The sequence below is a fragment of the Falco biarmicus genome, chromosome 1 (assembly GCF_023638135.1).
Source record: "Falco biarmicus isolate bFalBia1 chromosome 1, bFalBia1.pri, whole genome shotgun sequence".
Lineage (NCBI taxonomy): Eukaryota > Metazoa > Chordata > Aves > Falconiformes > Falconidae > Falco > Falco biarmicus.
This window is the reverse complement of record NC_079288.1, coordinates 47,227,664-47,255,578: the sequence shown is the minus strand read 5'-3', so window position 1 is coordinate 47,255,578 and position 27,915 is coordinate 47,227,664. Positions and strand designations below refer to the sequence as shown.

The 27,915-nt window shown below is 37.3% G+C and overlaps 1 protein-coding gene across 10 annotated transcripts in view; it reads left to right on the top strand.

The window, feature by feature from the left end:
- Positions 1 to 27,915, top strand: part of RAPGEF2 (Rap guanine nucleotide exchange factor 2) — a 195,216-nt gene that overhangs the window by 129,089 nt on the left and 38,212 nt on the right. For 9 of the 10 annotated variants that reach the window (XM_056350378.1, XM_056350061.1, XM_056350218.1 and 6 more), the window contains 2 exons: positions 17,672 to 17,803; positions 27,121 to 27,298. In XM_056350378.1, the coding sequence (XP_056206353.1) occupies positions 17,672 to 17,803; positions 27,121 to 27,298 (310 nt within the window). The remainder of the gene's footprint in view (positions 1 to 17,671; positions 17,804 to 27,120; positions 27,299 to 27,915) is intronic. The other variant, XM_056350455.1, reaches the window with a different exon arrangement.

Sequence of the window (27,915 nt, the reverse complement as noted above, 5' to 3'; positions counted from 1 at the left end):
TGAAATTTTTTTCAGGTAACATGGACAGCTGCCATAGAAGATCTCACAGTAGGGAATTTGTGTAGCAAGTTTATAAAGTAGGAAAAGTTCAGGCCTCATGATTAGAATTGGGAAACTAGCATGATCAGTATTACAGGTTCTGGTTTATGGTCCAAAGTGGCCAGACCTAGTGGTGGTGTTGGAGTGCTTGCAAAGTGATATTTATGATGGTGCACACTGAAATGGGTCGTTCATAGTCAGAGTACAGATGTGAATCTGAAAAGGAAAGTCAGCTGCTTCCAAAATGCTATTTTGAGGCCAACAGACTGACACTATTTATCATTACTGAGTTGTAGGCACTCTGCCTGATCTTCAGGCATGTTGAAAATCCAGCTGAAATTGAGCTGCTGATACCCAACCATTACAGAAACACCTATCCCAAGCAACCAAAAAGGCAAACGTCAAAAGAAACAAAAATCCTAAATCCTTTAAGGTACTGTTGATTTGCTCTTGTTTCTACAAGTTTAATAAAGACACAGGAATAACAGAAGCTCTAAAAAGCAGAAGATAATAGACTGTGTTGTGCAAAGTAGCATAGGTTAAAAATATCAGGGAATTAACAATATGCACATAGAGTAGCATGAAGTCCACTGTAACTAAAGCAAGCAGAGTCATCTGAGGAAATTCTGTGCCTCAGTATCTCAAGTTGATTCTTCCACCTGCAAAATATTTGGACTCCCTTGCAGAATACTGGCTCAAGAGTTTTAAACAGTGGTGCTTAAGCGATTTCCAAGTGATGTAAACTTAACAGTTTAGCAAATGGACCTGTAAAAATATTCCAGCAAGACAAAGTAAATTAGATTTTTTGAAATCTCATTTTTAATTATAAAAGGCAGGGAATCTCAGATAGTGGTATGCAAAGAAATATGTAGTTTATAAGAGGATTAGAAACTGCTGTCAGTTGTGTTGGTTGTTTTTGCCGTTGCTGCTGCTAATACTCTAGGATGTAAAAGTGAGGGAAAGTGTCTCATGTGCTGTATCTGCTGCTGAGATGACCTGAAGTTCATCTGCAAAATAGTGCTCATACTTGATAACTTTACAGGTTGTCTGCAAAATCAATGAAATATCAAGTGATAACTGCATATGATAAAACAATACGAGTATTAGGAACCATGATTTCTGATTTCTAAAGCAGAATTGCATAAATATTTAAACTGTGTTCAGCTCATCAGCTGTCTGGGATAATGAATGGTGTCAGTGCTGGAAACTCTTAAGTGTAATTTTTTTTTTTTAAAAAACCTCATTTAAAGTTTTTCTTCAAATATTTTAGATATTTTTTTGTTCCTTGGTGTATTCTAGGCTTTAGATTGCTACAAATTAGTCCTTAACAGCATCCTTGATGTTTGAAAAGCTGAACTAATTTTGCTAACCCTTTCATGAATACACAGTGGTGTGATTTTTGTCTGACTGAAAGAAATACAAGATTTTATGGACCTCAGGATTATTGTATTAAAGTCTGATTTTCATTTTTGTTACCTTAGTTGCAACAGCAGATAGATAACCAGACTATTAATTATTTTCACTTATTATTGTTGATGTGTTCTTGATAGTGTTCTCTAAGTTTAAAAATTAATAGAAGTAATACTACTAGGAAAAAAAAAACATCACCAATCTTGATAGGAAATTTCAGCAGTTTGTGCAGGTGAAGGCAGTACTGAAGCAGTGTTTCCAGTGTTCTATGTTGACAATAACATGAGAAGTACTACTGACTGTGAAGACCCTGCATGATAAGTACAGTTAATGTTAAGAATTTGAGAAAAATGAAATATTAATGAGATTTACCCTTGACCAAATAACCTTGTACCTATCACACTTAGTTTTCAATACTGTATTTAAAAGAGTTTGGTAGCTGTAGTGCAAGAGGAAGCATGGGATGACTCCTGCAGGTCTACAGGGTTTTTTGGATTCTAACCTCTGGGTACTCAATGCATCAATTTGTTACTGAAATGTAACTGGCACTCATACAGTATCCGGGTACTGGGTGGTTGGTGGCTCTTCCAGTTTTGTCAGATTGCCAGTAGTATTTTTTGCTGTTCATTTTGAGATGGTGGTGATTCAGCTGAGAACCACAGGAAGAATAAACTGTACTGAAGTGGTCTCCGCTCGGTGGGTTGCTTGTGAAAGCTGATCCTGTGCCCAGGAGCTGGAATTTATAGGAATGTTTCCCATTCCTTCCTAAACCCATGTTTGTGTGGGGATACTAGAAGGGCAGATGAAGGACAACAAATTGCAATAATTCTATGTGGGTGATGTTAAAGGTAAATAGCCCAATGTTAACATAGTACCTGACCCAAACAGTGCTGCTACCTAGTGCCTAATATATGTGAGATACGGGGTGGATATGAGTTACCACCTGGTTTTTTTAATATTTTAAATTTTTTTACTTTTTGGTTTTGCTTGGAAAAGATGAAGGATTGCAAACAGTTGCATTTGGTGAAATAATTACAGGATAGGATGAAATTTTGTGTAGGCGTTTATTGTAGTTTACACTTGTGATGCTGGACTTGGTTATTAGACTAGCAGTATATGGTAACACACAGAAATGTGGGTCCAGCCTTTGGCCAAAAGGCTTCATCTGTCTTTTTGGGTTGTTCCCAGTGCAGATGTGAAGATTGCTACCATGAACCAAGTTCACAGTATTTAGCTAACCTGGCATTCTCTACTTGGCCTAAACTTTGAACTGGTCAAAAAACCTAAAAGTAAGGGCATCAGTCTTTGAGATCCATGGTCTCCATTGCAAATGTTGGAGCACAAAATCCCAGCACGTTTAGTTCTCTTTTCATGAAAAGTGAAAGATTATTTTCCTAAATGGGGAAAATATTACAGCTTGGACTGGCTAGTTTTTTAGCCTTTCCTGAGTCCTGTGTTATTGTCAGTCAAGTTGATGTCTCCTGTAATACACCATTCCTATCAAAGTCTGTCTAGAGTGCCTTAAAAAGCCATCAAATAATTTATCTGCTACAAATTCCAGTAGTTCCTGTGCTTTGTGGTCCCTTTGCTGGGTAGCGGGTGGGAGTGTGAGTGCCTCTCCTTTAATTCAGAAGGGCTTTCTGATTTTTACTTACTTATCTTCTGAGTTCCAGTGAAGATAGGCTACTGTAAATGCCAACAGAAATCTCTGAACCATTTGGCAATATGTGAAGATTTTTGCCTTGAATATGAAGATGGTTGCGACTCAGCTCGGATATATGCATACTTCCATGGCATTTGCAGCTTGTAATGGAGATGATGCTTCTTTGGACTGGGAATATGAAAACTGGTTTAACACCAGCCTTCTCTTTCAGTCCTAGTTTCTTGACTTGGATCAAGAGCCAATTGCTTTTCAAAACAGAGGAAAAGCAGGCTTGTGAGTTAGGGTGCAAAGTAGTGTGAAGTATTACATTATAGCTACGTTTAGTATCTGTTAATAAGCTAACAAATGCTACAGCAATTATAAAAAGTGTCTGCATGTAGCACTTGTAACTTTCTACCTATAGATAACTTATTTCAGCTGTCCCAGGGCTGGCTGGTGACAAATGCCAATGTTTGGTGGCAGTAATGCATCCTCCTAGTAGGTGCAGTTACCTGATCTTCAGAGTTATACGGACAGCCAGGAGCCACACTGTAAACCCAGACAATAACACAGTGGTCGCATTTCTCAACCTGTGATTTCTTTTACTCAGCCTATAAATATGGCCTAATTTTTTCTGACTGCAGCCTGTCAGCATGCTTGCTTAAGAGCGTAGGTGCTTTGCACTGGGTCATTTGGACACACTGACTGGGTAGGATTGATTAGTTTATAGCTTGACTCCAAACTGTGACTTTGCAAGGAAGAAAAAAGGATTAAAGCTTTTTTTTTCCCCTTCTCTGAAGAATGATTTCATAAAAATGATGTCATGCTATTTTGTAGGTCTGCTCTCTTTGTATGTTTAGTCATGTTGGCTTGCTTTATAGTTAAAAATAGGCTTTTACTGTTTTGTGCTGCTGTTATTCCTGCAGAGCCAGGAGAGTGGGAGCTGGGTTGCGCTTTTAGGACTCCACACATAGCATTGTTTCCTAAATGCCTTTGCTGCTGTGTGCCTGCCAACCTACTGAATGCTGTAGGAGTTGCATGAGTGTCAGGAAGGTCTGACGTAGGATGATTTGAAAGGGCATGGTAATACCTGATAAAGAGAATATGACTGCAAATTGGACCATAAATTTAATATTGGCAGTAGTGGGATCAGTGGCTTGAAAATGGGGTGATGAAGGACATTCTACCTGAAAACTGAATGTATTTGGTTGTGGTTGAAAATAAAAATAATTTGAGATTTTGGAAATCTAAACTGAATTGTGGGAATTATTTCTTAGTTAGCTGTATCGTGGGCTTGCTGAACCATCAGTCCTGTTCTCACTTTAACTCAACTACAATTTTTGTGCTTTTGATGTGTATTTTTTTCTTACATGTAAGCAGCTAAAGGCTCTTCAAAACTTGCATTGGACACACTCTGCCTCTGCTGTTTCAGTGATCAAGGTACAGCTTGACCTCTAAATCTTAATGTTGATAACAGGCTAGGAAAAAAATATCTTCCAAATACTTGGCAGGCAGTAGCTCCTTACTATTCTGGATTGATCACGAAAGAGCCAGATGTCAGACTTGGATGTGTCTCCCTGGCGTGCTTGCCTTTTCAGTTTTGAGCCACAGCACTAGTGGATTTTTAGCTAGGTTTTTTAGCTTTTGAATAAGAAGCTGACTATACAGGGATTTTGTTTGAAGTATCCATAAATAATGTAGAATTATCTTTTCTCTGTTGTCCTTGCTTTTAAGGAACCACGAGGAAAAGTAAAATGCATGAAATTATGGATTTTGGAGCCTTTGTAAAGTGTGTTTTAATTATTTAAGTAACTTGGCATCTGCAAATGGTGGTCCACTGGATGATTTTTTTTTTTTTTTAAGGTAAAAGAGAAGATTTGTACCAATTCTATTAAAAGTGAAGCTGCTTACAGCTGTAGGAGCAGAATAAAAAGCAAACTAAAATGAAAACACTGTTGGTTTCTGTTACTAACTGTAGCAGTCTAAATGCTAGGTGTACCTCTCCTTGCCTGTTGGTGTATGACTTCTGCAAACATTTTCTGTGCTCTCACTCCTGGAGTTTGTCCTGTTCAGTCTTGCTCATTTTCCAAATGGTAGATTCTTTTACTTGATCTTACGGGGATTTTTTCAGTTTTGTGAGAAGACAGGGGATGTCTTGCATTTCAGGGAAGAGGATTTCAGGTATTTTCATTTAGCAGAGAGTTTCCAGGGTGCCTGAATACAGCTGCTATTCCTAAATAAATGGATACTAAAATGTAGTTTCAAACCAGTGGCATGAATGTCAGCATAGTATACAGAAAATCTAGTTATCTACCTCTTTCCTGTTGAAGGAAGAGGTTGTTTAGACAGTTAAATGTCACTCCTACACCTGCCACTTCCATTAGTATTGTACATTACTATTCTTTCTGTGATGATGGTACCTAGGGAAAACTAAAATTAGGAATTCCTGAGTTACAGTAACATGATTTTTATTTTTTAAGTGGAGGCTCAGTGTTTCAGCTGGGGTTTTATTCAGTTAAGCATGCAGAGATAACATGTTTAATGTAGGAAGTGACTAAAATGTCTACCACTTTTGTGAAAGTAAGTAACCTTCTTAAGCTCTTGCACCATGGGGTGCTATAGAAAAGACCATTCTAGCGCTATCATAAATCAGCAGTTAAGATTTGACTCTCAGATTTTCTGGTTATTGCAAGGTGACCTGATGCAGTAGGTGATGTACATGCACACATCCTGGGTCTCTATAGCTTATCTTGCAGTAGGTGGGAGAAAAAAAGATGAACTTCACTAACTGTAGTTGTTGAACAGCTTTCAGTTACTGTCCTAGTATTTTGAGCTGATATCTGTGCTGGTCGTTTTTCTGCCACTTGGCAATCTCTGATATAAAATCTCTTCCTAAATAAACATCATTGAAATATGTCGTGGTGTCAGGAGAATGTAAAAGTTGCTACGTGGATTGTGGTTTTTAATATCCTGTTGACCCAAGGCCGGAATAAAAGGGATGTTTGAAACTCCGTGTGCACACCTGCACAGGCACAAATAGATAAATTTCTGGAAGACACGTCTGAATGCCAGCATTTTAAGCAAAATGACATGGTGCTTCAGTCGGCAATGTCTCCTTGTCCCAAAGCAGGCTCAGTGTGGGGCCGCCTTGGTTTGCTTATCTTGTGAATGTTGTGGACATTTGTAAAAATTAATGATTTTTTTTTTAAAAAAGGGATGGGGGCGCACAGCTAATTGAATTTAGCATTTTAGATATTTAGATATTAGAGTTGTAAATAACTGCCACAGACTACAAAGAAGAGGTCTGCTGGTTGTTTCAAAATTCAATGGAGATATTAATATGGAAGATGCTTCTGTGTTGATCTGTGCAAATAATTTTAAGTGGCTTTGCACAGTTGTTGCTGCACTGTGCTCCAGAATTTAGGGAACATCTTTGTACTTGCTACAGACTTTTCAATAAAAATAAGAAAAATGGTTCTTTACTTTTTCCTTTACTATGATTACAGTGAGCACACACAAGTAAGTCTTTTGCCCAAACTAGTAAATATTTGTAGTAGTTCAAAGAAGTTTGAATCTTGTTCTGTGTGACAGAATAGAAACTCTGGAGGCTATTGGGAATGCATGGTGCCGCATACAGTTATAAAATCTTACGTCAGTGTGAAAATTTTGCACTAATTTTCTTTGGCCACCATATGAGGAAAAATGTAAAATAGTATAGCAGGCAAATCTGGGGGTGTTACAGCAACATTCACTGCTGTTATATTGCCATGGCTTGAGTATGGTTGCAATTTCAAAACCCGTAACATGAGGAATAAAGCTGTTTGACTAGTAGGCATGTTAGTATAGCATTAAATAAAACACAGATAAAAAAAAATTCATTGTAATGTTGCAAAATCTTACAATAGCCCTGTATAAAGAGAAATACTTGTAATTTACAAATATTTTGAGTTGTCTCATTGCTGTGCTATTTTTACATTATCCCGAAAAACAGTGAGTTGTTACCTGTATTACTACGTAATGCAAATGTGAAACATTTGTACTCTCTGCACTGGTCTCAGAAGTATTACCTATACATTTTATGATGTTTTTAGGTAACCTTTCTCTTAAAATTCACCTTATTTTAGAAATAACATTTGCTACCTCTTTTGACTAACTTTTTTTTTTTTTAAATTGTATAATTGATTTGAAATGCTGACTGTTATGCAATTAGCAATCTCAAACCAGTGATTATGGTAATGCACATTTCTGCTTTATGATACGGAATGCTACAATCAGAATATTCTTAAAAACAATGTGTGGCAAGTGCTTTGATGTCCACTTGTGTGTTGAGATATACATCTTGTAATACTGCAGTTCCTCAATTTTTTTGTTTGAGGTGAAGCAAAAGTGTGCATCTTTCACTGTCAGACAAGGAAAATAGAGGCAAGTTTCATTAGCAAGCACATGGAAAACAAGCAGTCGTGGTGCATGATTTCTTATTTGGAGCCAGTCATTAGCAGAAGAATTATGCATTTTTCTCTCTTATCACTTAAGTTACTGAAAATCAAAGTCATTGTATTAACAAAAAAACACCCACTTTTCTCATGACTATTCCTTCATACTGTAAAGCCAAGATAATCCTTTAGTTAAAACTCCAAGGGTGGCATTGACATGGCTGCGGTCATCCGACTTCAAACAAAATTTCTGTTTAATTGCTTGTGAATAGTCATGTCTCTGTTTAGATTTTCATCAACTTTCTTTCAATTAATCTGTTTTTTTATAGAGTAAGACTCTGTGTACAAATGGAAATCTGCAGGTTTTGCATCTGTGCACAGCAACTCCCTACGTATCTATGTCTTTTAAAAATATTTTCCTTGAACATGTACAGAATACGTAGATCTTTATGGAGAAACTACCACTAAGAAAATCTAAAATGTTATTATGTTAATCATGTTGATTTTTGTCTTTTTTCCTCTTTTGGTTAGTCTGCTTCTGAATAAGTATATAAAAAAAACCCCAACAAACCAAAACCCAGGCTCGCTTCAGTTTTTTCAACTTGGAGGACTGACATGGGTCTGGAAGGGATTTTCTGCGTCACTGCCATTACACACTGTTGTACAGCACATTCATACCTTTACCTTCGATTTGAAAGCCTTCCCTACTGCAGCTCCTGTGGAGTATGGTTTTGAGAATCTCTGTGGATCATAGATACCAGCCTCCTTTCAGCTTCCTGCTCATTAGGCTTTACACCTGCATCGCTTTCTACTGGAAAGATTTCTTTTTCCTCTTTCCTGTTTCTAGCTAGTGATCATGCCCTCACTCAGCTCGGGCTGAATAAGCCGTGCTCCTCTTGCAAATACTAGTTTTTCTTCTGATAATCCTGATAGTTCTTCTCTGACTCTGTGTATATGTATGGCTTTAAGTCCATCTTTGTTGAAAACATCCAGCTGGGAATGGACACCACATTTCCACATAAGGTCTTCGCTGGGGCCATGGATAACTGATCTCACTGGGGTCTCCTGCTGCTGCATCACCTTAACAGTTTGGTCAGCTTCTAATTAGCTGATACACTGAAACTCTTCACAGTCATTTCTGATTATGAGTTTCCAGGTTCTTGGATTTTGTCTCAACGTGTGTGATCTCACTTCTTCTCTTACTCCATTGTATTTCTTTTAGTCCAGGTAGAAGTCATCGTATGCTCACAGAACAGTGTTGTGCTCATCTGTGGTACCCGTAGTGTCTCTTTGCACTGTGATACCAAGCAGGTTTTACCAGCATGTTTGTTTTTTCCCCCCACTTGTAAAGAGGGGAATCCTACAATCTTTCCTATATCTATTATTTTTCCTATCTCATCTTTAAAATATAAAAATTACTTGGGTAGCCCTTACCTTAGTTTATTTTTTTTTTAATTCTAGAATCAATTCATCTTGATTTCTTTTACTACTGCTAGTTCAAGTGCAGTAAAATTCAGTGCTGTAGTTCAGTAGTAAACTGCAGTAGTTCCAATTAAACAGCTGCAGTTCAAAGCTGATATGTCCCTTCATGAGTGTTTGAAAAACTTAACCAAGCTTAGTTAGATTGGCTAGACTGCCGTAATCGTGGGATGAAATATTTTGTGATTAGGTGTCAGCAACACGTGGTGCAAGAATGCCCTGCTAATGGAAAAAGCTTCAGCACTTGGAATCATGTACATGCCATAGGTCTTTGCTTTAACTGTTTAAAATGTGCCCAGGTAGATGTTTTTACTTTTGGGCTGCACTCTCTAGTTGTCTGTAGTGGTTTTCAATCCTGAGTGGCATTTTAAAGCTGAAAATAAAATCTGGTTGGAGGTGCCATCAGTTTTACCCCTGCTGGTGTAATTGCTCTTCAGCATCCCCCATGTCCACTTGTTAGACTGCTGCATAAGAAACCCAAAATGAGTCTGCATGTGAGTTGTACTTGAGCATTCCCTTATTTATTTAAAATTTCCTGCAGGATTTAAAATACCTTGCTTGAAAATGTTTGAATTAACATTTCCTGTAAACATACGTGCCCACATAAAGTGTTCTTGAACTTTTTTTTTTGCTTTTACATCCTTAGGCATAAATCTTTTGTCTGGCTTCCTGTGGAAGCAAAGTTTGTGAAGCAAAGTTGGAAGCAAAGGTTCTCTGTTCCTTCCTCTCCCACAGTTAGTTATAACAGGCCAAAGAGTTCAAAATTTAACCTCGTAAGCCTCCAAAAATCCCGAAAGTAGGCCGTTCAGTTTCTAGCCCAGCAGTAGTTCTCAGCATATTAAACACCCAAACAGCCACAAGAGAAAGTATTTAGGAATATCTAACTGTGGGAAAAACATCAACTGGAACATGCATTATGTTAGTATGAAAATCAGTTGTTCCCAAGAGAGAGATCTCTGCAAAGCCAAGCTTTATTAATTTTTTTGTCCTCCACGTCTAATGCTTTTAAATAATGGAGAGCTTTTACTGAAGTTCAGTGGTTGAGCTCATTTTCTACGCTCCTACCCTAGAGATATTTCAGAAGTCAATTGAAATGCCTCAGAACGGTCTTTCCTTCAGCTTAAACTGCAATCATCAAGTGCCTGTCCCTAGCTGTCAGTTTTCATTATGTAGATCTCCACAATGTGAATTTGCTTCCCTGTTTTATGCAGTGGTTTTGGGGAAGCGGTTAGTTGGTGTGCGGGCGTGGGCTGTGCCGGCGCTGTTATGCTCTAAATGCAAGGGAGCGCTTGGGGGGCCTGGTGAGTGTGTGGGCATGGAACGCTGGAATGGAGATTTTGCTTTTCACAGTAGTTCAAAGCGACTAAGGAATGGGATCTGATCTAAATCTGAGTTGCTCACTTCATGAAACAAAACAGATAAATAAAAAATACCAGATACTTAATGAAAAAAGACGAGGCAGTCCTGACTGTCCTGCGTACTCTCTCTCTTCTGCAAGGTGTCACTCCCACTGCACTGTTTGGGAAATATTTTATCCAGACCATGTTTCTCGGTGTGGTTGAGGTTGTCAGAGAGTTGTTGGTAATTAAATGGATATCCACAGTCAAAACAGTTGTAGGACAATCTTTTTAGTTTGATCCCTGGAGCAGAACTGCTCTGATTTTAAAACCACCACAGATTCTGTGTTTTAGAAGTACTAAATTATCCTTTTTTGCCCAATGAAAAAGTTACACATTTACCGCTTATTTTCTGAGACAGACTTCTGAGCAAAGTTCTAAATAAAAATATTCTGATCTTGCAGATTTCTTCTGTTCATTGCAAATATGTTAGAATGGTTTGAGTTCAGAATGTCAAAAACCCAGAGAGAAGAGCTTTGGAAAATTGTTTAGCATTATTTAGTTCAGTTTAGTATGTTTTAGTTCAAATCCATTCTGCTTTTTTCTCTTTTTTTTTTTTTTTTTCTTTTTTTCTTTTGTGTTCTTGGTTCACAGGCACTGTAAATGCCTGTATGATACAATTTTTCCTTTTTTTTTTTTAACATCATTTGACCTGTTGTCAATAAACAGACACTCATGTTTGCTGAAGTAATGATGTGTTTATGCCATATTTCCTGAAGGCATATATATTTGAATATAAAATGCTGCGTTGAATCTGTGACGCGAACCTTGTCAAAAGAAAAAGCAAATACTAGCAGATCTGGTCCTAAAACAGAGAAGGTAGTTAAATAAAAATGGGCGTGTGTCAGTGATGAATTTCGTACTTTTCCTTTGCACAGAGTTGTCCCTGAGAGCTTTTCCCTATTCCCCAGATACCCATTTACATTTCACCACCTCTGTCCCTCTGCAGAAGTCAATAATCCTTCAAGCAAAGGATAATTACGTTCAATGTGTTAAATGCTCATAGGATTACCTGCTGAGAGCTACAGGATATACAGTAAGTGGCAGTCACTGTGTGTTTTTGTAAGGGAAACAAGATGAAGTTCCTTTGCACTCGCTCTGTCTCTCTCTCCCTCTGAGACCTGCAGGTCACATTGCATTAACTTAAACTTCTGACTAGTTTTATGGGGGGCTACCTATACCAAAGGATCAGTGGAGGAACATACGAAGAGCTTGCAGAAAAGATTCTTATAATGCTTTTTTAATTAGAGGTCTTCTGCTATGAATTTTGTCTAAGAACAACTGCTTAACACAGCAGTATACCCAAATGCAATATTCTCAGAACATGGGTTGTGTCTTGTGTTGTAGTCGAGATGAAGAACATTTCTAAGTGTAGGTCTTCATGAAGTTTGAGCCACGGTTTCACATAAAGATGTGTATTTGGGGAAAACCTGGAGATTCAAAATACATGGGATACTATTGTATAAAGTGAATGATACACAGAAGACATAGTTGAAGTCAGAAGGTTTTTATTTAACTCTTGCTGAAGTTTTCAGAGAAAATATATGGAAACCTCTTGATATTTTTCATCCTCCTTAGTACAAGGAAACCCTGCTTCCATAGGACTTGCATCCTAACTTGAACTGTATATAATTCAAACTTTTATTGTAAATTTAACTCTGCACTGGACATGTCAGCCTGCATCATCACATCTGTTGACAGAGTCAATGGAAATTACTTTATTATTCTGTAATTACTTATATTGACTGCTGTGCTGTAAATCACTGGACCATGAAAATGTTTTCCTTGATGTCTCTCTTGGTTACTGAAAGAATTACGTTGAACTAGCATGTTGATGAATACCCACCATTATTAGAAGTATTTCTTCCCTCAGTCATTAAATATCATTAAGTCTGGGTGTATCCTTAAAACACATACAACAGACTTATAAACATTTAATATAAAAATGAACATGTACATAAAATAGTGAAATAAAATGTTACTGAATTGATGGGTTACTGAAGAATACTGCGTTGGCGATGTACACGCTTCTAGTGCAATAAAAAATTTTAAATTTCTATCTTAGTGGGGAAAAATGGGAAAGACTAAGGCATAATATTTATTTGGCTGCTGTTGTTCTTCCTTTACAAAAAGATACAGCATACCAAAATAACTTTGTTGCAGTTATTTATTTAGATTTTTGGGACTAAATGTGTCATCTGTAAAAGAAATAAATAGCATATTTCTTTTTTATTATGGCGGGTTTTATTATTGTATTAGTGAAGACGTACTACAGAATAAGCACTTAGATGTATGTGTTTAGAAGCTGAAGAATTGGTGTTTGCGTGTGTTTCTTTAATTTCAGAAGGTGGAAATAAAGGCTATAAAGGTGATATTTCACATTTTCTTATGTCTACTGTACTTGCTTGGTCTGTCTCAGGGGCACTGAATTACCTATAGGATTGTTCAGTGGGATCTGCAAAACAGAATGTCACACTTTTTGCTCTCTTTAATTCCATCTTTGTGCAGATGTACTTCAGTCACTTTACAGGCTTTATAAATCTTTCATAAAGTGCTGACTGGCCTTCAGTAGAAGACCTTGTTTATAAAATGCTTACTGATATGTTTGCTTTAAAATGAGTGATATATTGGAGCTCTGCAACCAAAATTCTTCTTGTATTTTAAAATTACATTCTTCTGTCTGTCCCGCTGTTGCATTTATACTTGTTTTCACATATAATTGCATTTATAAAACAAACCAAAGAAACCCTCACAACCAAAAAACTACAGAACAATTCTACTTAAATGAAGTAAAGGGGTGCTTTTTTGGTATAATTTCACTCATTTTTTTTGCTGTTTTCGTAACTGTTTATGCTGTATCTGAAGATTTTAATTTCTTGTCCAGTAAATATTCTGAAAATATATTTTAAAATACTGTATTAGTAGAATAAGCCCAATGATTTCTTGAGTAGAAGTTGCAATAGAGGTTGCCTTTTGTTATACAGAAAGGCATGCTGTAGGGTCAGAGAAAATCATGATGTTCTCAAAATAGGAGGAACATACTCAGAGCAAAGTAATTGTTAGCTTTGCATGCATAAAGCGGTGACTCATTTTGAGGGTGGAAGTAATAAAATGTTGCTTTTGAGATAGGAAGATGTGATAGGGTTTAAGGTATTGTGCAGTTCAAAATGGAGATATGTCTTTATCCTTAAGATAGTTTCACATAATTGTTTACGTTTTCTTTTTTATTTTTTTAGGGTTTTCAAGAAGTAAAAATTTGGAGATCCCAGATAGGCTGTTTTTCCTCTGGTTTCTATCCATGTGTGTAAACTCTTGTATGTACCCATGTATGCTCACTTATTAAGAGCTACATGTATAATTATAAAATACTGGTTTGATATCTATCAAATTAGGATTAGGTCTTTGGAGTTACTTATGTAATCGGTTCATGTTTTGTATTAAAAACTTTTGTCCCCCTACTTATACTTCATTAGATCTATGCATATGCAGCCTTACTGTTTCTCACTTAGGAAGTTTGTCCTGAAAATAGGTTATCAGGACAGTTATCTGACCTTTTTAATGACTGTTAATTATTTAATGTAGTTTATGTATAATGTATTTTGAAACTGTATTTTCTTAAGAACAAATTCTGCATTATTTTTCTAAATTACCCTCCTATATTTTCACTCTGTCCGTTAGGTCTTTCTTATGCTGTGACTCTTAAGTGTTCAGTAATAAAACCTAAGAAATATTGTAGTTGTTGGCTTCAACAAAGCTGTAGCTTAGTGTTGTTGCCAAAAAATAAGATAAAATATAAATATATTAGGTATAAAACATATAAATATAAAATAAGATAAAATATGCAAGTTGCTTTTGATCCTTATTACCTTGAAAGGCTCCTTAAAACTAGCCATCATTTAATGAAAATGGAAAACAAGATAAAAATTACTCCAGTTCTGTTGCTGTTTGTGGTGTCTTCGGTCTGTGATGGGTGACGTTACTGAGGCAAAGGCTGTGTCCCTTGGCTTTCTCATACTGCAGCATGGGCCGGAGGATGAAGCGTGTGCTAGATCTGGCCTGTGTGCATTGCACGGGCTTTACTCATGAGTAAAGTTAAGCCCCATAAAAGGGAGGGGTGGAAGGAAGGTGGCGTTAATTTCTGACGAGTTCTCCTTACGCGGCTGCGATGGATGGGCAGTACCTCCGCGGGAGCCCCCAGCGGCCCGCGCTGCCCCTGAGGCCCTGGCGGAGGGATCTCCCTGCCCGGCCCGGCCCCGCGGGCCCTGGGCTGTGGTTCTGCCCCTGCCCAGCCCAGGGGGCAGCGACAGGGCGGCTGGGGGGCACCGGCCCCGCCAGGGACAGCCACCGCCCTTATGTAGAAGACTTAACCACTGTTGTTCTTCATTGTCATTGGTGCTTTACTTTTTTCCCCATTGCGTACAACTCTGTACGTTAAATATTTTAAATAACAGCATGTGACTAAGGTAGAAATGCATGTATTTCTCACACACACTTTTCATCGAGCTCACAATTTAAATGTTTCAGCTTATTTAATTTTTGTATTTATTTTTTTCCCATAACTTCTCACCTTAACTTATTTGGGGGTAGGGTAGTTGAAGTGGATGCTGCTGTCAGGCATGTAACACAGAGACGTAGTATTTTGCAAAGCTGTGAGCATGTGCTTTCTGCTTGTAAATAGTCCTGTTTGATTAGGATCAAAGTGACTACTTAGGTTGCCCTAAGTAAAATGCCTGCTTCTGATCTTTTGCTGTCACCACTTGGCAAGTCCAGCTCACGCAGCGTGGCTTTGGCTTGAGGAGTTATTCTGAAACTGGTAATCACCAAACTTTCAGCTGATTGTAGCCAAAAAGAATTCAGAAGGCTTGTTTTTTGTATGCAACGTATTTCATCAGTTGTTGTGAAATCTCCTGCCTCTTCTTATTGCCTTTGTAGTAACAAAACATAAATCCTTGCTGTTCGTTTAAAACACTAAGTGCACTCTTTCTATTAAACGTAGCTTGATTTAGTTTTTTAACATATGAACTGGATTGGCTTTTATGTAAGGTTATTAATGATATTGCATTGATAAATAAATGCAGTTGTTAATGACATGGAGATACTTGCAGGGCACTGAAAAATTTAACACATTTGGCTGGGTGCAAGACTGTGACACGCAGCTCCCTATGGAGTTAGTATTTATTTGGGATTGAAATAGCTATTACTGTATAAAATGTAAAACTCAAAATACTATATCTTTGTAAGTTATCATTAAATGTACATATCTTAATATGTTGGATTTCTACTTTGAAATCAACCTGGACTACTTTAATGCTAAGAGATTGTAATTTTAGGAATAGTCATTGACACATTACAAAAGCTGTGGTCATTCATTTACTATACATTCTACCTGTGGAATGTATACTTATTTTGTAGAAGGCTCAAATAATGATAAGAAATGGATAAGTGGCCTGAATATCAGCGTACACTGTTAAGTTTTGTGATAATTCAAACATAGAGATTGAAAAGAGAAGTAACAGAGATAACAGATACTGTAACTAATGCACTCCTTAATGCTATATTCTTTCCTGGTATATCATCAACAGTGGTGAGCATAACTAGATTTTTCTGGAGGCAGCATACATAGCTGTGTATATTAAAGTACTGCTTTTGTTAATTGCCCTGTCTTTGTTGATTGGTGTATGAAGGTCAGCTCTAGCTCGGTGCTTGCTGAAGCTTTTTAGGATGTTATTGTCTGTTTCCTAGTTTTGTCCCCTCGTTCAGGTAAAATGATACGAAAGAATTGTTTAACGTGTAGCCATGTTTGCTGTCACTGATGCTGTCATGCTGTAATAAGAAAGAAATCCTCTTGAAGTGTATTAGAATGGGAAATAATGGTCAGTCTAAATAAAACTAAGGTTTCCAGTTGCCTGTGCTTTCACCACAAATCCCAAAGCCAAGGTTCTTTCAGGGCATGTTCCATAAGCAGATTTAAACTGGGCAAACAGCAGTAAAGTCATCTGGTACCTTTAGCTGTATAGAGCTAATCATTTTCTCAAGCACAGCCTCTTGTGACTTGCAGCTGACTTTTTTCATAATCTTTAATACTGATCGACGTATATATCTCAATGCTGAATGAGCCCTTATTTTCATTTTCATCCAGGGAGAACAGTAGTAGTGCCAAGGTAGCATTCATAACTGACGTGGATGGACACACTGTGTATGACGTTACTGGAGCAAACACACCTCTGTAGAGAGTATCTACCTTGCCTGAGTTGAAACAAACAAAAAAAAAATGAGCCTAGTTGTGTTTTTTTTTTTTAATTATTGAAACATTTGTTACATATGAAAATTGATACATTAGCATACTTTTATTGACTAGCAGTGGGATGCAGGCATCTTGGGGAGAAGAGTAATTTGCCCCTGAAATAACATTTAAATATTTCTTCAGACAGCAAATATTTTCTTTTATGGAAGTTCACTTTCTGAAGTCTGGCAATGTTTATGGTTCTTAAAAGATTTTCATGGGAGCTGTGTGCATAAAGCAATAGTAAAAAGATATATCACAAAGCTTGGTAGATCATTCTTAAATGATCAAATATACTGTCTTGATTCATTCTTCAGCACCGCATGTGTGCAAACTTATTTCAGGATTGTAGCTCTGCAGTTGTATCAGTCTTCCCACATTTCCGATTTGCCATCATATTATTTGGTTCAAAGTGTAGTAGATAGCTCAGTGGCTTGGATTTTACTTGTCTCTAATGTATTTTGTCAACTTCAGAAGCAAAAGTTAGCCAAATCCAGAGCAGTGTGTTTGGTTTTTTGGGTTTGTTTTTGGTGGGGTTTTTTGTTTGGTTGGTTTTTTGTTGGGGTTTTTTTTTGTTGTTTTTTTAAAACTAGGTGACTTTACTCACTGTTAACCCCCACTTTGTGTGGGAAACCATTGATACTAGCACAATATTCGTATGTGCTTCAATGCTATTGAAACCCCATAGCAAGGTACTGAAGAGTTTTAGCATAAGGGTTATGCTTCATTGGTGTTTGTCCTCAGATATATGTTTTTTAAAAATGTCTTACATTTGCAGCAATTTGGTGATATTTTGCTGACCTCTGCATGAATTAAAAACCTAAAAACCTGGAAAACTCGAAACACTTATGCTGCATTCTCAAACCCCAATGGTTTTCTTAATACACTTGATACTGGCAGAGAGTAAAGTGTGACGTAAATGATTTGAATTCATTTTGCTGCGTATCTACCTCAAATTGTAATGATGCTTTTTCTGCTCCACCTATAGCTTCCTGCAGATTTCACAAAGCTGCACCTTACTGACAGTCTCCACCCACAGGTGACCCACGTTTCATCTAGTCACTCAGGATGTAGCATCACTAGTGATTCAGGAAGCAGCAGCCTTTCTGATATCTACCAGGTAAGACTGGAATGGATGCTGATGGGAGGTGCAATTGCCAGCAGTTTTGATGTTAATAGCTGAATGCCCATGCTGTTGACTATTATTAGTTTTTGTCTAAAGAAGCACACTACAGATTTCAATAAACTTGCTTTTTGTTTGAATTGTAAGAATTTCAGGTGTTTACCTGCCATATACTAGATCTGATGTTTGAAAACTGTAAGTAAACAGCACAGTGGCCTGATGTGTGTTGCCGTAGCTTGTCAGGATCCAAGTCAACAATTTGGAGATGTAGTGTTTAGCAACATTTCAGGTTTACGCTTCATTAATTTTGTTTGTACTTTGTGATTTTTGTGGGAGAAAATCTTCCTGTACTTCAGCACAGGAGCCAGTATGGCCTCTCCGGCAGATGTCTGTGGTGGGACCTAGGAGGTAACAGAGTTCTGCTCCCAGCTCCAGCACTGCACCATGTCTTTCTGTCTGATTTGCCATACATATAACAGCAGCTGTGATGAGAATTCTAAAACTATAGATTTAGGACCTTGTAATGTGAGGGAATTTTTTCTTGATGCTGCATTTTACAGTTCTTAAATGTGTTGGCTTCAAAATCTAGAATATATTCAGTGGCAGGGAGAAAAAAATGCACAGTGAGCAGCCTGTGCTGGCCTGACTTGAGGGCATATTCCAGTTTCCCCACCCTCTAGAGACCTGGTGCCAGCCTCTTTGTAGTGCTTTCTGTACTGACTGTCCTGGGAAAGATGGGGAGGTTGAACTGGTGACACTCTTTTCAGTTGTTACACTTCTGAGGGAGCTTCTTGTCATGAAGCTCTGTGCTCTTTGTTTAGAGCAGCTTGAATCTGGAGAGACTTACTGTGAAACTGAGCCAGAGGGTCCCTAGAGCACTTGGGGGTATGCATGCTTCCTCTAAATATAAATTGGAAAGAAGTCTGAAATAAAATAAAATGAGGAAGTCCACATCCTTCACTTGATGTTTACAGTTCTTGCAGTGTCAGAGGAGAGGTTTTGTCCTGATAGGAAAGTATAGCAATTTGTTACTTTGGGCAGAGGGGGAAAAGAAAAGGAATCAAATCCGATTAAAATATTACTCTATCAAAACGATCATAAAAAAATTTATGACACCAATACTACTTCTCCATAAGGTACTGTTTACTAGAAGAGGAATACTCTTTGTTTGGGATGCTTCGGAAAATGCAAATGTAGCCATTTAAACAATGGGAAAAGCATCGTCCATACAAACGGAAGTTCAGGTGTAAGCATAGCTGCAGCATGTAATCTGCTTCAGGTGAATAAGCCTGTGGGCTTTTCTGTGGGAGAAGATAGGTTATAAAAGGGTCCCAGTTCAATTTAGATAGTAATTGTAATAATGCAAAGGTTTATTTTTGTGAAAAATGTCAAAGTAACTGAACACTTTAGGCATAGCATATGTCAGTCAAGCAGGTTTGTCAGAATTTCTTCTGAAACAAGGATTACTTTGAGACAGGATTTAGGTTTATACTGTGAGGGTGAAAAAGATGGAAAATCAGCTTTGTTCTTCAAGTCTTCTATAGATTTTCATACTTTTAATTCCAAAAGCTTTCACTTTAGCGTAAAAATAACAAGTACCTTTAGAGACACAGTTGTAGGTGGCATGTAGGTATAGTCATACAGTTACTCTCTAGATAAGTTGGAAATAAATTTTTGGAAAGATTTTCAGCAAAGCTTTCATAACTGTGTAAAGGATCACTGATTTTCTGGGAAATGAAAAAACCCCAAACAACCCACAACTATACTGAAACTTTAGAGAAATACTTCTTTAGGTAATCACCAACCTGGTGTGAGACTCCTATGATAAGTTTTGTTTGCAGTAACAGAAAAAACAGAACGGTTGGTGTTTGGTTAATGGTTTTCTGAAGTACTTAACATGGAGAACGTTTGCTTTTAAAATAGTCTTTTAAATTTAAAAAATAAAATCCGTTCTTGGTGATCTTAAAAAAAAAATTACCTGGTTTCTTCAATTTGTCTACAATACCTCATTTAAAGATGTCTTGGCAGAGATGTTTTGAGAACTGTGTAGTAGTACAATGGCAAAGTAATTGTTCAAATAGCCCATGTTTGTATCAACATTGAGAAATTTGAGCATGTATTGTGGAAAGTAACCCTATGGTTTTTGTTAATACACATACTTGAAGAAACATTAAGAAAATGAATGGATAAGTTCAGATGTGGAAACTGATAAGCTTCTTAAATTCTTGGATTTAACTTAATGGTACCAAGTATTGTTTGACTTAATGATTTCTCATATTGTGGTAAACCAAAAATTTCTGACCTCAGTTTCAGTCATAAAGGAATGTACTATAGCAATGTTAAGTTAAAGTACTGCCAAAAAAAACCCCACAACAAAATAAAATCGCTGTAATTTGAATTCTCTAGGGTCAAGTCAAGGATTAAATAAACAAATACTTTCCGAAGCGAAGATATTGGATCAGTCATTCTCTTTGTTGTTTGCTTTTTAGTTCTCTCCCAAGTGTTTATTCAAAAACAGTAAACCATAACCAAGTCATCTGCATGGTTGGTTGTTGGTTTTTTTTACTTCAAATTTAATAGGTCTTACACAAAGCTCAGTATCGTTGTTCCTTTGATTCTTATGTTCCGTATGTAATGGCATTTTTCTGTTCAGTCAGGTGGACTTTGTTCATTATGGCTAAGTAGAAAGCAATTATTTAGAAAGATTGCTATCTTGCAGTTGATAAATAAAATAAGTGTTTGGGGTTTTTTTGTTTTTTTGTGTTTTTTTTTTTTTTTTAATTATACTGTTAGTTAGATCTTTACTGTTGAAATCTGAGGTAATGATATGTCATGTTTTGCATCTTAGTAAGTTTTAGTTCCATAGCCTGAGGAGCAGCTGTTTGCAGTGAAAATACGTTTGTGGCCTTTTAAGATATTTTTTTTTTAAATAAATCATGAAGCTGAATCTTCAGATGCTTTCAGCATTGAGCTGAGAATATTTCCATTTAAATATTAATGCTGTAACTAAATTTGTTTGCCAAATGTTGCACATGAAAGAACTTCTTTTGGGTGAGAGGTACTAACTAAAATAAAGAACCCTTTGTGCTTACCCCACCCCAGTCTCAAAAATATTTCAGGTGCCAATTAGTAAGGTCCTTAAATGTCGTTACTTTTATTTTAGGAATGAACTTTATGAACTTATTTGTTCATAAAGTGAGTAACTGTAGTGTGACTGGAGAGGAAGGGGGGATGCTGGATGTTAATAGATTGTGTGCCGGCTTGTATTTGCCAAGAAAAATACTTTGCTTCTGTCTTGTCTTGACTTGGCAAAGCAAATCATTCGCTGCTGTTTGTCATGTATGACTGCTCGCTCTTGCTTCTCATGCGTAGTTAATGCTTCCTAGATGGAAGCATATACCTATTCCTATATGCTCCTAAATGATTCCTATACCTGTCATGTATCTTACCAGCTGATGATCCCAATTTGAGAGCAAGGAGATTCAGGCCTGTGAATGCGTGTTATTCCCCCTCCCTGTTTTGAAAAGGTGTTGTTGTGTTGGCTCAGCTTTTTCCTTTGCCAGCCTTTCTTTGCCTTATCCTGTCCTCAGCCCCGTGGCTTCCTGCTGGCCCTGCGTGCCCTCCGGTGCCTGCCCGGATAGTCCTGGTGGTACAGGAAACCGGGAACATCCTTTACAAGACCCTCCCAGGATGTCTGTATTGCTTGGAAATTTTCAAGATGTCAACTTTGTTCTCTCCTGAGTCTGAGATGGTAACTCTGAGAAGAAAAGGCCACCTTCCAGAAAGTCTTCCTGAGGGAGCCCAGGCTTTTATCTCTCAAACCCGAGAGTGTGTGCAGCCTGCCCCGAAGTTGCTGTATGCCAAAGAAAGAGGTTATACCTTAAGATTAAGTCTGCCTTTGAGTGTATCAGCCTCTGCGGTGCAGGGCTCAGGGTGATGCAAGGGCATCTGAAACTGCTCAGGTAACTGTCCTGCTGAACTTCCCCACCCACCGTTTCGGCCAAGTCCAGTGCCTCATCACTCCTGGTGAGTTCAGGTCCGCTGACCTGTTCTGCAGTTCAGTGCCCAGAGCCCTTGTTCTGTCTGCTCGCACGTACATATGGAGTCACAGCAAATGCTGCTCTGTTTTGGGAAAGTGGCAGTGAGCTGGCAGTAGGGACGGACGTTGGTTGTGGTATGTGCTGTCTGGGTTGTTGAATCTTTCCATCTCTAGGGAGGAAAACTGCTCAGACTGACTCCTGTGACAGATGTGGGCTGCTGTGTTGTGAATTCTGTAGTAGATAATGGAAGAACAAATATGAAGAGAGAGCACAGTAAAAATCTTAGGCTGAAGGAGTTTTAAGGTATTGATGGCCATTTGCCCTCATGTCAGCAGAGAAAAAATAATTTTACTGCCTTAAATTTATGTTCGACTTGTGTGCATGTAATAATTATAATTGATTGCAATATATATGATAATTATTTAATAAATATATATTATAATTACATGGATTTAATTTCATAGCCATTTATTGATATTGTAAACTTCTACACAGTGACAGCTAATGTAAAACAAAGCCCCAGCCATGATTTAGCTCTGTGGCAAAGCTGGATCCAATGTGCCCTTGATATATTTCAAAGTAATGAGACCTTTGCAAGTAATTTCATGAGAGGTGTAGTGCCTGTGTTCTTGGTGTCTTGTATCAGTATCAGCTTAAAAATTAGGGAGTAAAAAAAAAAAAAGAATGTGTTTGCTAATAGACATTCTTAATTTCATTTTTTAGTTTAGTTTTTGGCCTTTAAATTACAACTGAAAAAATAAGGTGGGGTGTTTTTTTCTGTGCTGAGCATGGCTGCTTTGTTTGTTAGCTTCTTGGACTTAAGGACTGCACCAGACATATTTCTGGTTTGCACAACAAGTTTCTTCTTTTCTTTCTTTCTTTCTTTTTTTTTTTCTTTTTTTTTTTTTTTTTTTTTACCTCCCCAGTGTTTTTCTCATGCATGTTTGGAGATTTTGATTTTGGATTGTTGATTTAGCTGGTGACATTAGCCACAAAGGAAATTTATTATTCAAAATGATGCTTCTTATTTTTTCTTAATGTTTCCTAAAGAAAGGAATTGGAATACAAATAAAAGTCTAGGCTAAAATATTCTGGTTTAAATACTAAGAAATAGTAGTCAATGTGGTTAATTTTAATGGTTTTCTATTTTTTTCTCTTTTTATTGTTATGACTAGCTGGAAGCTTTCTTCCCAGGACAGTGTTGAAAAGAGAACAGTAGTCTCCTAAGCAGTTCTCCAAGTCTTCCCACTTTCTTTCCCATAGTAAGGGTGGGATGTGTGTGTGCGCGGGCATATGTGAGATGAAGTAGAGGGAGCGTTACTTGGTTGTGTGAAGGTACAGATCTGTTGGATGAGCCAGTATCCCCCTTGACCTCCTCTGATCTTTTTCTCAACAGGTACACAAAAATTGTTTGGAGAAAGAAATAAGGCAGTAAAGGAGGTTATCTTCTTTTGCTGTTTGTGTAGTTCATCAATGCTCTCATTATCATGAAATGGTTTGGGGTGGGAGGGACTTAAAGATCACTTAGTTCCACCCCCCCTGCCATGGGCACTAGACCACCTTGCTCAAAGCCCCATCCAGCCTGGCCTTGAGCACTTCCAGGGATGGGACTTCTTAAGTCTGTCCCCTTATGTCAGTGTTCATGATGCCTCCAAAAATGCAAGACCACTAAAGCTAGGCTTAATCAGTTTCCTCCCATACCAGTTTGAAGGGACCTTCTATTTCCTCAGTGGGCCCAGTTGGACCTAAGGGGAACAAATCATAGGGTTGAGGTTTTTGGTGGTTTTTTTGTTTGTTTGTTTTGTGGTTTTTTTTTTTATTATTATTTAAACCACGCCCCCAATCAATCAATGAGCCAAAGGCTAACTGAGAACTTATGCAAGGCTCTTTTACTTTACATGTTTTCCTAGTTAGTTCACGGTATTTTTTTAATTAGCTGTTATCACTCAAATCTAGAAGTGAGTTTGGACTTGGAGATCCTCAGCAGCTGGAGCAACCATTTTTTTTTTTGTTGGTACAATATTAGCTTTTATAGACACTGTTTAAAATGGGGCAGGTTCTTTTCAGGTACCAAATGTGAAATAACTCTTCTCCTCCGGCTTGCAAATGTCTGTCTCAGTCTCCTGACTTTCTTGTTGGTGATGTGACAAATAAAATATTAAGCTGTCACTTTTACGTGATTCCTTTGAAGCTTCAGCAAAGTTCTCATGCCATCTTTCCAACAGTGAAGAATATTTCTATTGCAGCTGGTATTCAGACTTTGGAGAGACATTGTTTTGTACATTTTTCTTACATGCGATCTCTTTAGATTAAGTGAAGCTGATTTCTCTTATTACCCAAGAAACAAAGGACAACATGCACCTATGAAAGCACTGATTTCTGGTTTGTATTTTATCCTTGATGACATGCCCTGAGAAGCTCTAAGCCTCGTGGCTGATTGTGGTAGGAATTCTGTCATGTATTCAGCTTGTGTTCTGGTTTTTCTCCTGCTGGGGTTTATAAGGAAGCTCCTACGCTCAAAGGAGCTAACCAAGGTTTTCCCTTCAGTCTTACACAAATACAGTGCTGTTGGTTCAGAACTAAAGGTGCCTGTGTGGACACACTCGATTTTTGTAACACACGAGGGAGTACAAAAGTGCACAAAGTAGGTGGGTTGTGAATTTTAATGTGTCAGCAAGAGGGCCTTGAATACTTAAATGTTATACTTGATGCTACTAAGGCTAAAGAAGCTATTTGCAATGGTTTTGTAGATAAATTGGTGCTTGCTTTTACCATGAAGACAGATCCAATTATTCTTAATAATGTAACAAAACTTTTTGCATTTATAAACAGGAGTCCTTGTGGCATTGAGGAGTTTGAATCTTTACTGGTGTGAAGCATATTGCCTATGTGGAAAGGCCACACTTGTGTTCCTTTGCTATCTTTCATAAGATCATCATGTTTTCAGAAAGTTGCTTGAAAAAATGTGTTGGTTTTTTTTCCTCAAAAGATAAGTTCTATTTTTAAAGGTATTTACAGTTAAATAAATACATTTTCCTACTACTCTGAGGATTGTTGCATTCAATTCTAAGCTGCTTTGTTGCAGTGGTTTGTATTTTTTGATAACTAGCAAGTTGGAAGTAGTTGCTTTATCATTCAGGTTTCTACAGTAATCTCAATTGTAAAAAAAAAAACAAAAAAGAAGAAAGCTCTGTAAAAAGTGATAATCTTCATGAAATGCTTGTAGACTTAGTAGTATTTTGAAAGTATTTTCTGAATACAAAGTTGCATTTCATTTCAGTGTAAGAATTTTTTTTTAAATAGCATTGACTTTTCCTGGTAATAGAGCTTCAGCTTCTGTCCAGTTTTGTTTTATCGTTTTCAGACAGTCAAATAACTTGTCTTTTAGTAATCAGATTTTGAACATTATGTGGAATGTTCTCATGTGTGTTAGTACTGTGTGACTAAATTTAGTTCTGCATTAATTTTACTAACGTGCTTTTGAGAGAGCTTAACCTAGCAGGTAGGAGGGGTGCTTGTCAGTAATGGGAAGGTTTGCAAAATTGGCTGTGAATTAGTCCCACTGTCACTGGAATTGTCACTGTTGGAGACTTCTGATTCTGACAGATTGGTGTCATAAGCTGTGTATCTACTGACTCATCGTCACTAATTTTTCCACCAGTCGCTTTTGATGAAGGCTATTTTAAGAGAGTAATTACAGCAACTATGTTAAATTATATCATAGGGAACGTACATGTTAAACACAGTAAGATTTGCGATGACGATACTGCTATCATGCTATTGTTTTTGTGATTTGTTTGTATGTCCGTAACACCTTCCTTTATCCTACTTAAAAAGTGCTCAGCATTTTTTCTTTTAAAAACCCTAAACCACTAAAAAGTGAGAATAATTTGAATATTGTGTAGGTGCTATTGCGATGCTTTTTATATTAATAAGACCCTGTTACAAAGCTTGTGTTGTGCTGCAGGACAGAAGCATTTAAGAATGCCACTAGCTGCCCTGCTCAGCCTCCAGCCATATGCTACTGTTCGTAAGGTGACAGTGTATAATGGCATTAAAGTAACAGATGTCAGCCACAGCTAGTGAGGCAGGAGTAGGGAAGGTGATTCTGTGAAAATACCAATGTAATTTATCTTACCTTCTCTGTGTTTGGAGGGTGACCTAGTTTTGGGTGTTTTGGTGTGGCTTTCTTTGTTTGTTTGTTTGTTTGTTTGTTTGTTTTTTCTACTAGTGTGAGACAGATCGATAAAACAGGCTTTAGCAGCTATGTTTTAAAGTAGAGTGAATGCATTGTGTACTTCCAGTCTCAGAGACAAACCAGCCCTGTAAGGTCTGTGAAACTTGATTTCTCAAGCCATGGCTTAAAACCTGCTCATTAGAAGCTTGCATTTCCTTAAAAATTGTCATAGCTGAGCCGTGGCAGCTGCTGTGGTATTAAGTCAGGTTCTGAGAAAAAGCAGTTTTAATAGCCATGACAGACAAATGTTTGTGGGATTTATTAAGTGTTTGGTCTTAAAACCGCACCATTAAAATCTATGTACCTTTAGTGCTATACTAATGACCTCAGGCTATATATGGACTGTGTTTTCCTTCATTTTAATAAAAATTTGAGTTAGGAGGTTGAGTTTGGCAGATATTATGTGTAGTCTATCTGTGGTGTTTAAACAGTGACTTTGCATTTTTTCTGCATCTGTAAATTCTTGTACAGTTTATTAACAAATGAAAGCCATATTTAACTGTGTTCAACTGGAACTGTAAAAGAAAAATAGTCCTGGTTACTGGGAGATAGCAATATTCCTGTAGGGTTTTGAGGCTGGAATTATTTCCCAAAACCGTCTACTTAAAATTACATTGCATTTCCAATTTGTCTGAAAATGTAAAGTTGGGATGGGAACAGAAATTGTTTGAAATGAACTGTTTATTTAAAAACATTACATTCAGTTAATATTCCAAGAAATTGTTCCTTGAAATATAACTGCCTTCAATTCCCTGAAGACCTACTGATTAAATCATGTCTCTTGGATCCCGTTTACATGTGGCTGACTGAAACAAGTCTTAAAAGCCCTGTATCAACAGTGGGTTTGGGTTGATTAGCTGTTAGTTCCTTTGAAAAGATATGTAAAGGAAAAAGCAATATCCAAAATATCGAGTGAATCTGAGCGATGTTGGGTGATAGAATTAATTTCTGTACATTTAACTAGATAACTGAGCAGTGAAGAACACATTTGAATGTTTGTTTGTTGGTTTTTTGAAATTGTTTATACATTAATTTAGGCTACAGAAAGTGAGGCTGGTGATATGGATCTCAGTGGGCTGCCAGAGACAGCAGTGGATTCTGAGGATGATGATGATGAAGAAGACATTGAAAGGGCATCAGATCCTTTGATGAGTAGGGATATTGTTAGAGACTGCTTGGAGAAAGACCCAATAGACAGGACAGATGATGACATTGGTAAGTATTGCTGTGTAGTAAAATACTGTCAAACTTGTTCTCCTTCACAAAAAACCAACTAACGGACCCCAAACCTCAAACTTGGAACATAAGGTTTTATTTTAATCATTGGCTTTTGTAGTTGGTAGGTTTAGTGTTTGTTCTGTAAGGTGATTCATAAACGCCATAAATTCAGTCAGTGAATTGCTACAGCCAAAGAAGAGGAAAACACACGTAATGTAGGTGAAAACTACTAGCTGCTGGCCCTTTTGATCTCAAGCTTCAATTTCTAATTGATATCAGAACTGGTTTAAGAAGTTACATCATTGTGTACTAGAAAACAGAACCTTGGCAAAGTCAACATTAATGTCAACACTGGATGCTTATTACATTAAATTTTTTAATTGTAAGTTGTGATGTTGTGTCTGTTTTTAACTAAAGATAACATTTGTATTAAATATTGGAGCCATTAAGACCTTTATGTAAATGTGCCTCTAATCAAACTAATTTGCAATGTTAACATCCAGGTTAATACACTGAAAGCAAAGCAGATCTAGAATTCAAATTCTTACAGTTTCTAATCTAATCTGTTTCACTGGCTGAATTTTAATTTTTTTTCTTTTGTCAAAGTATGACTA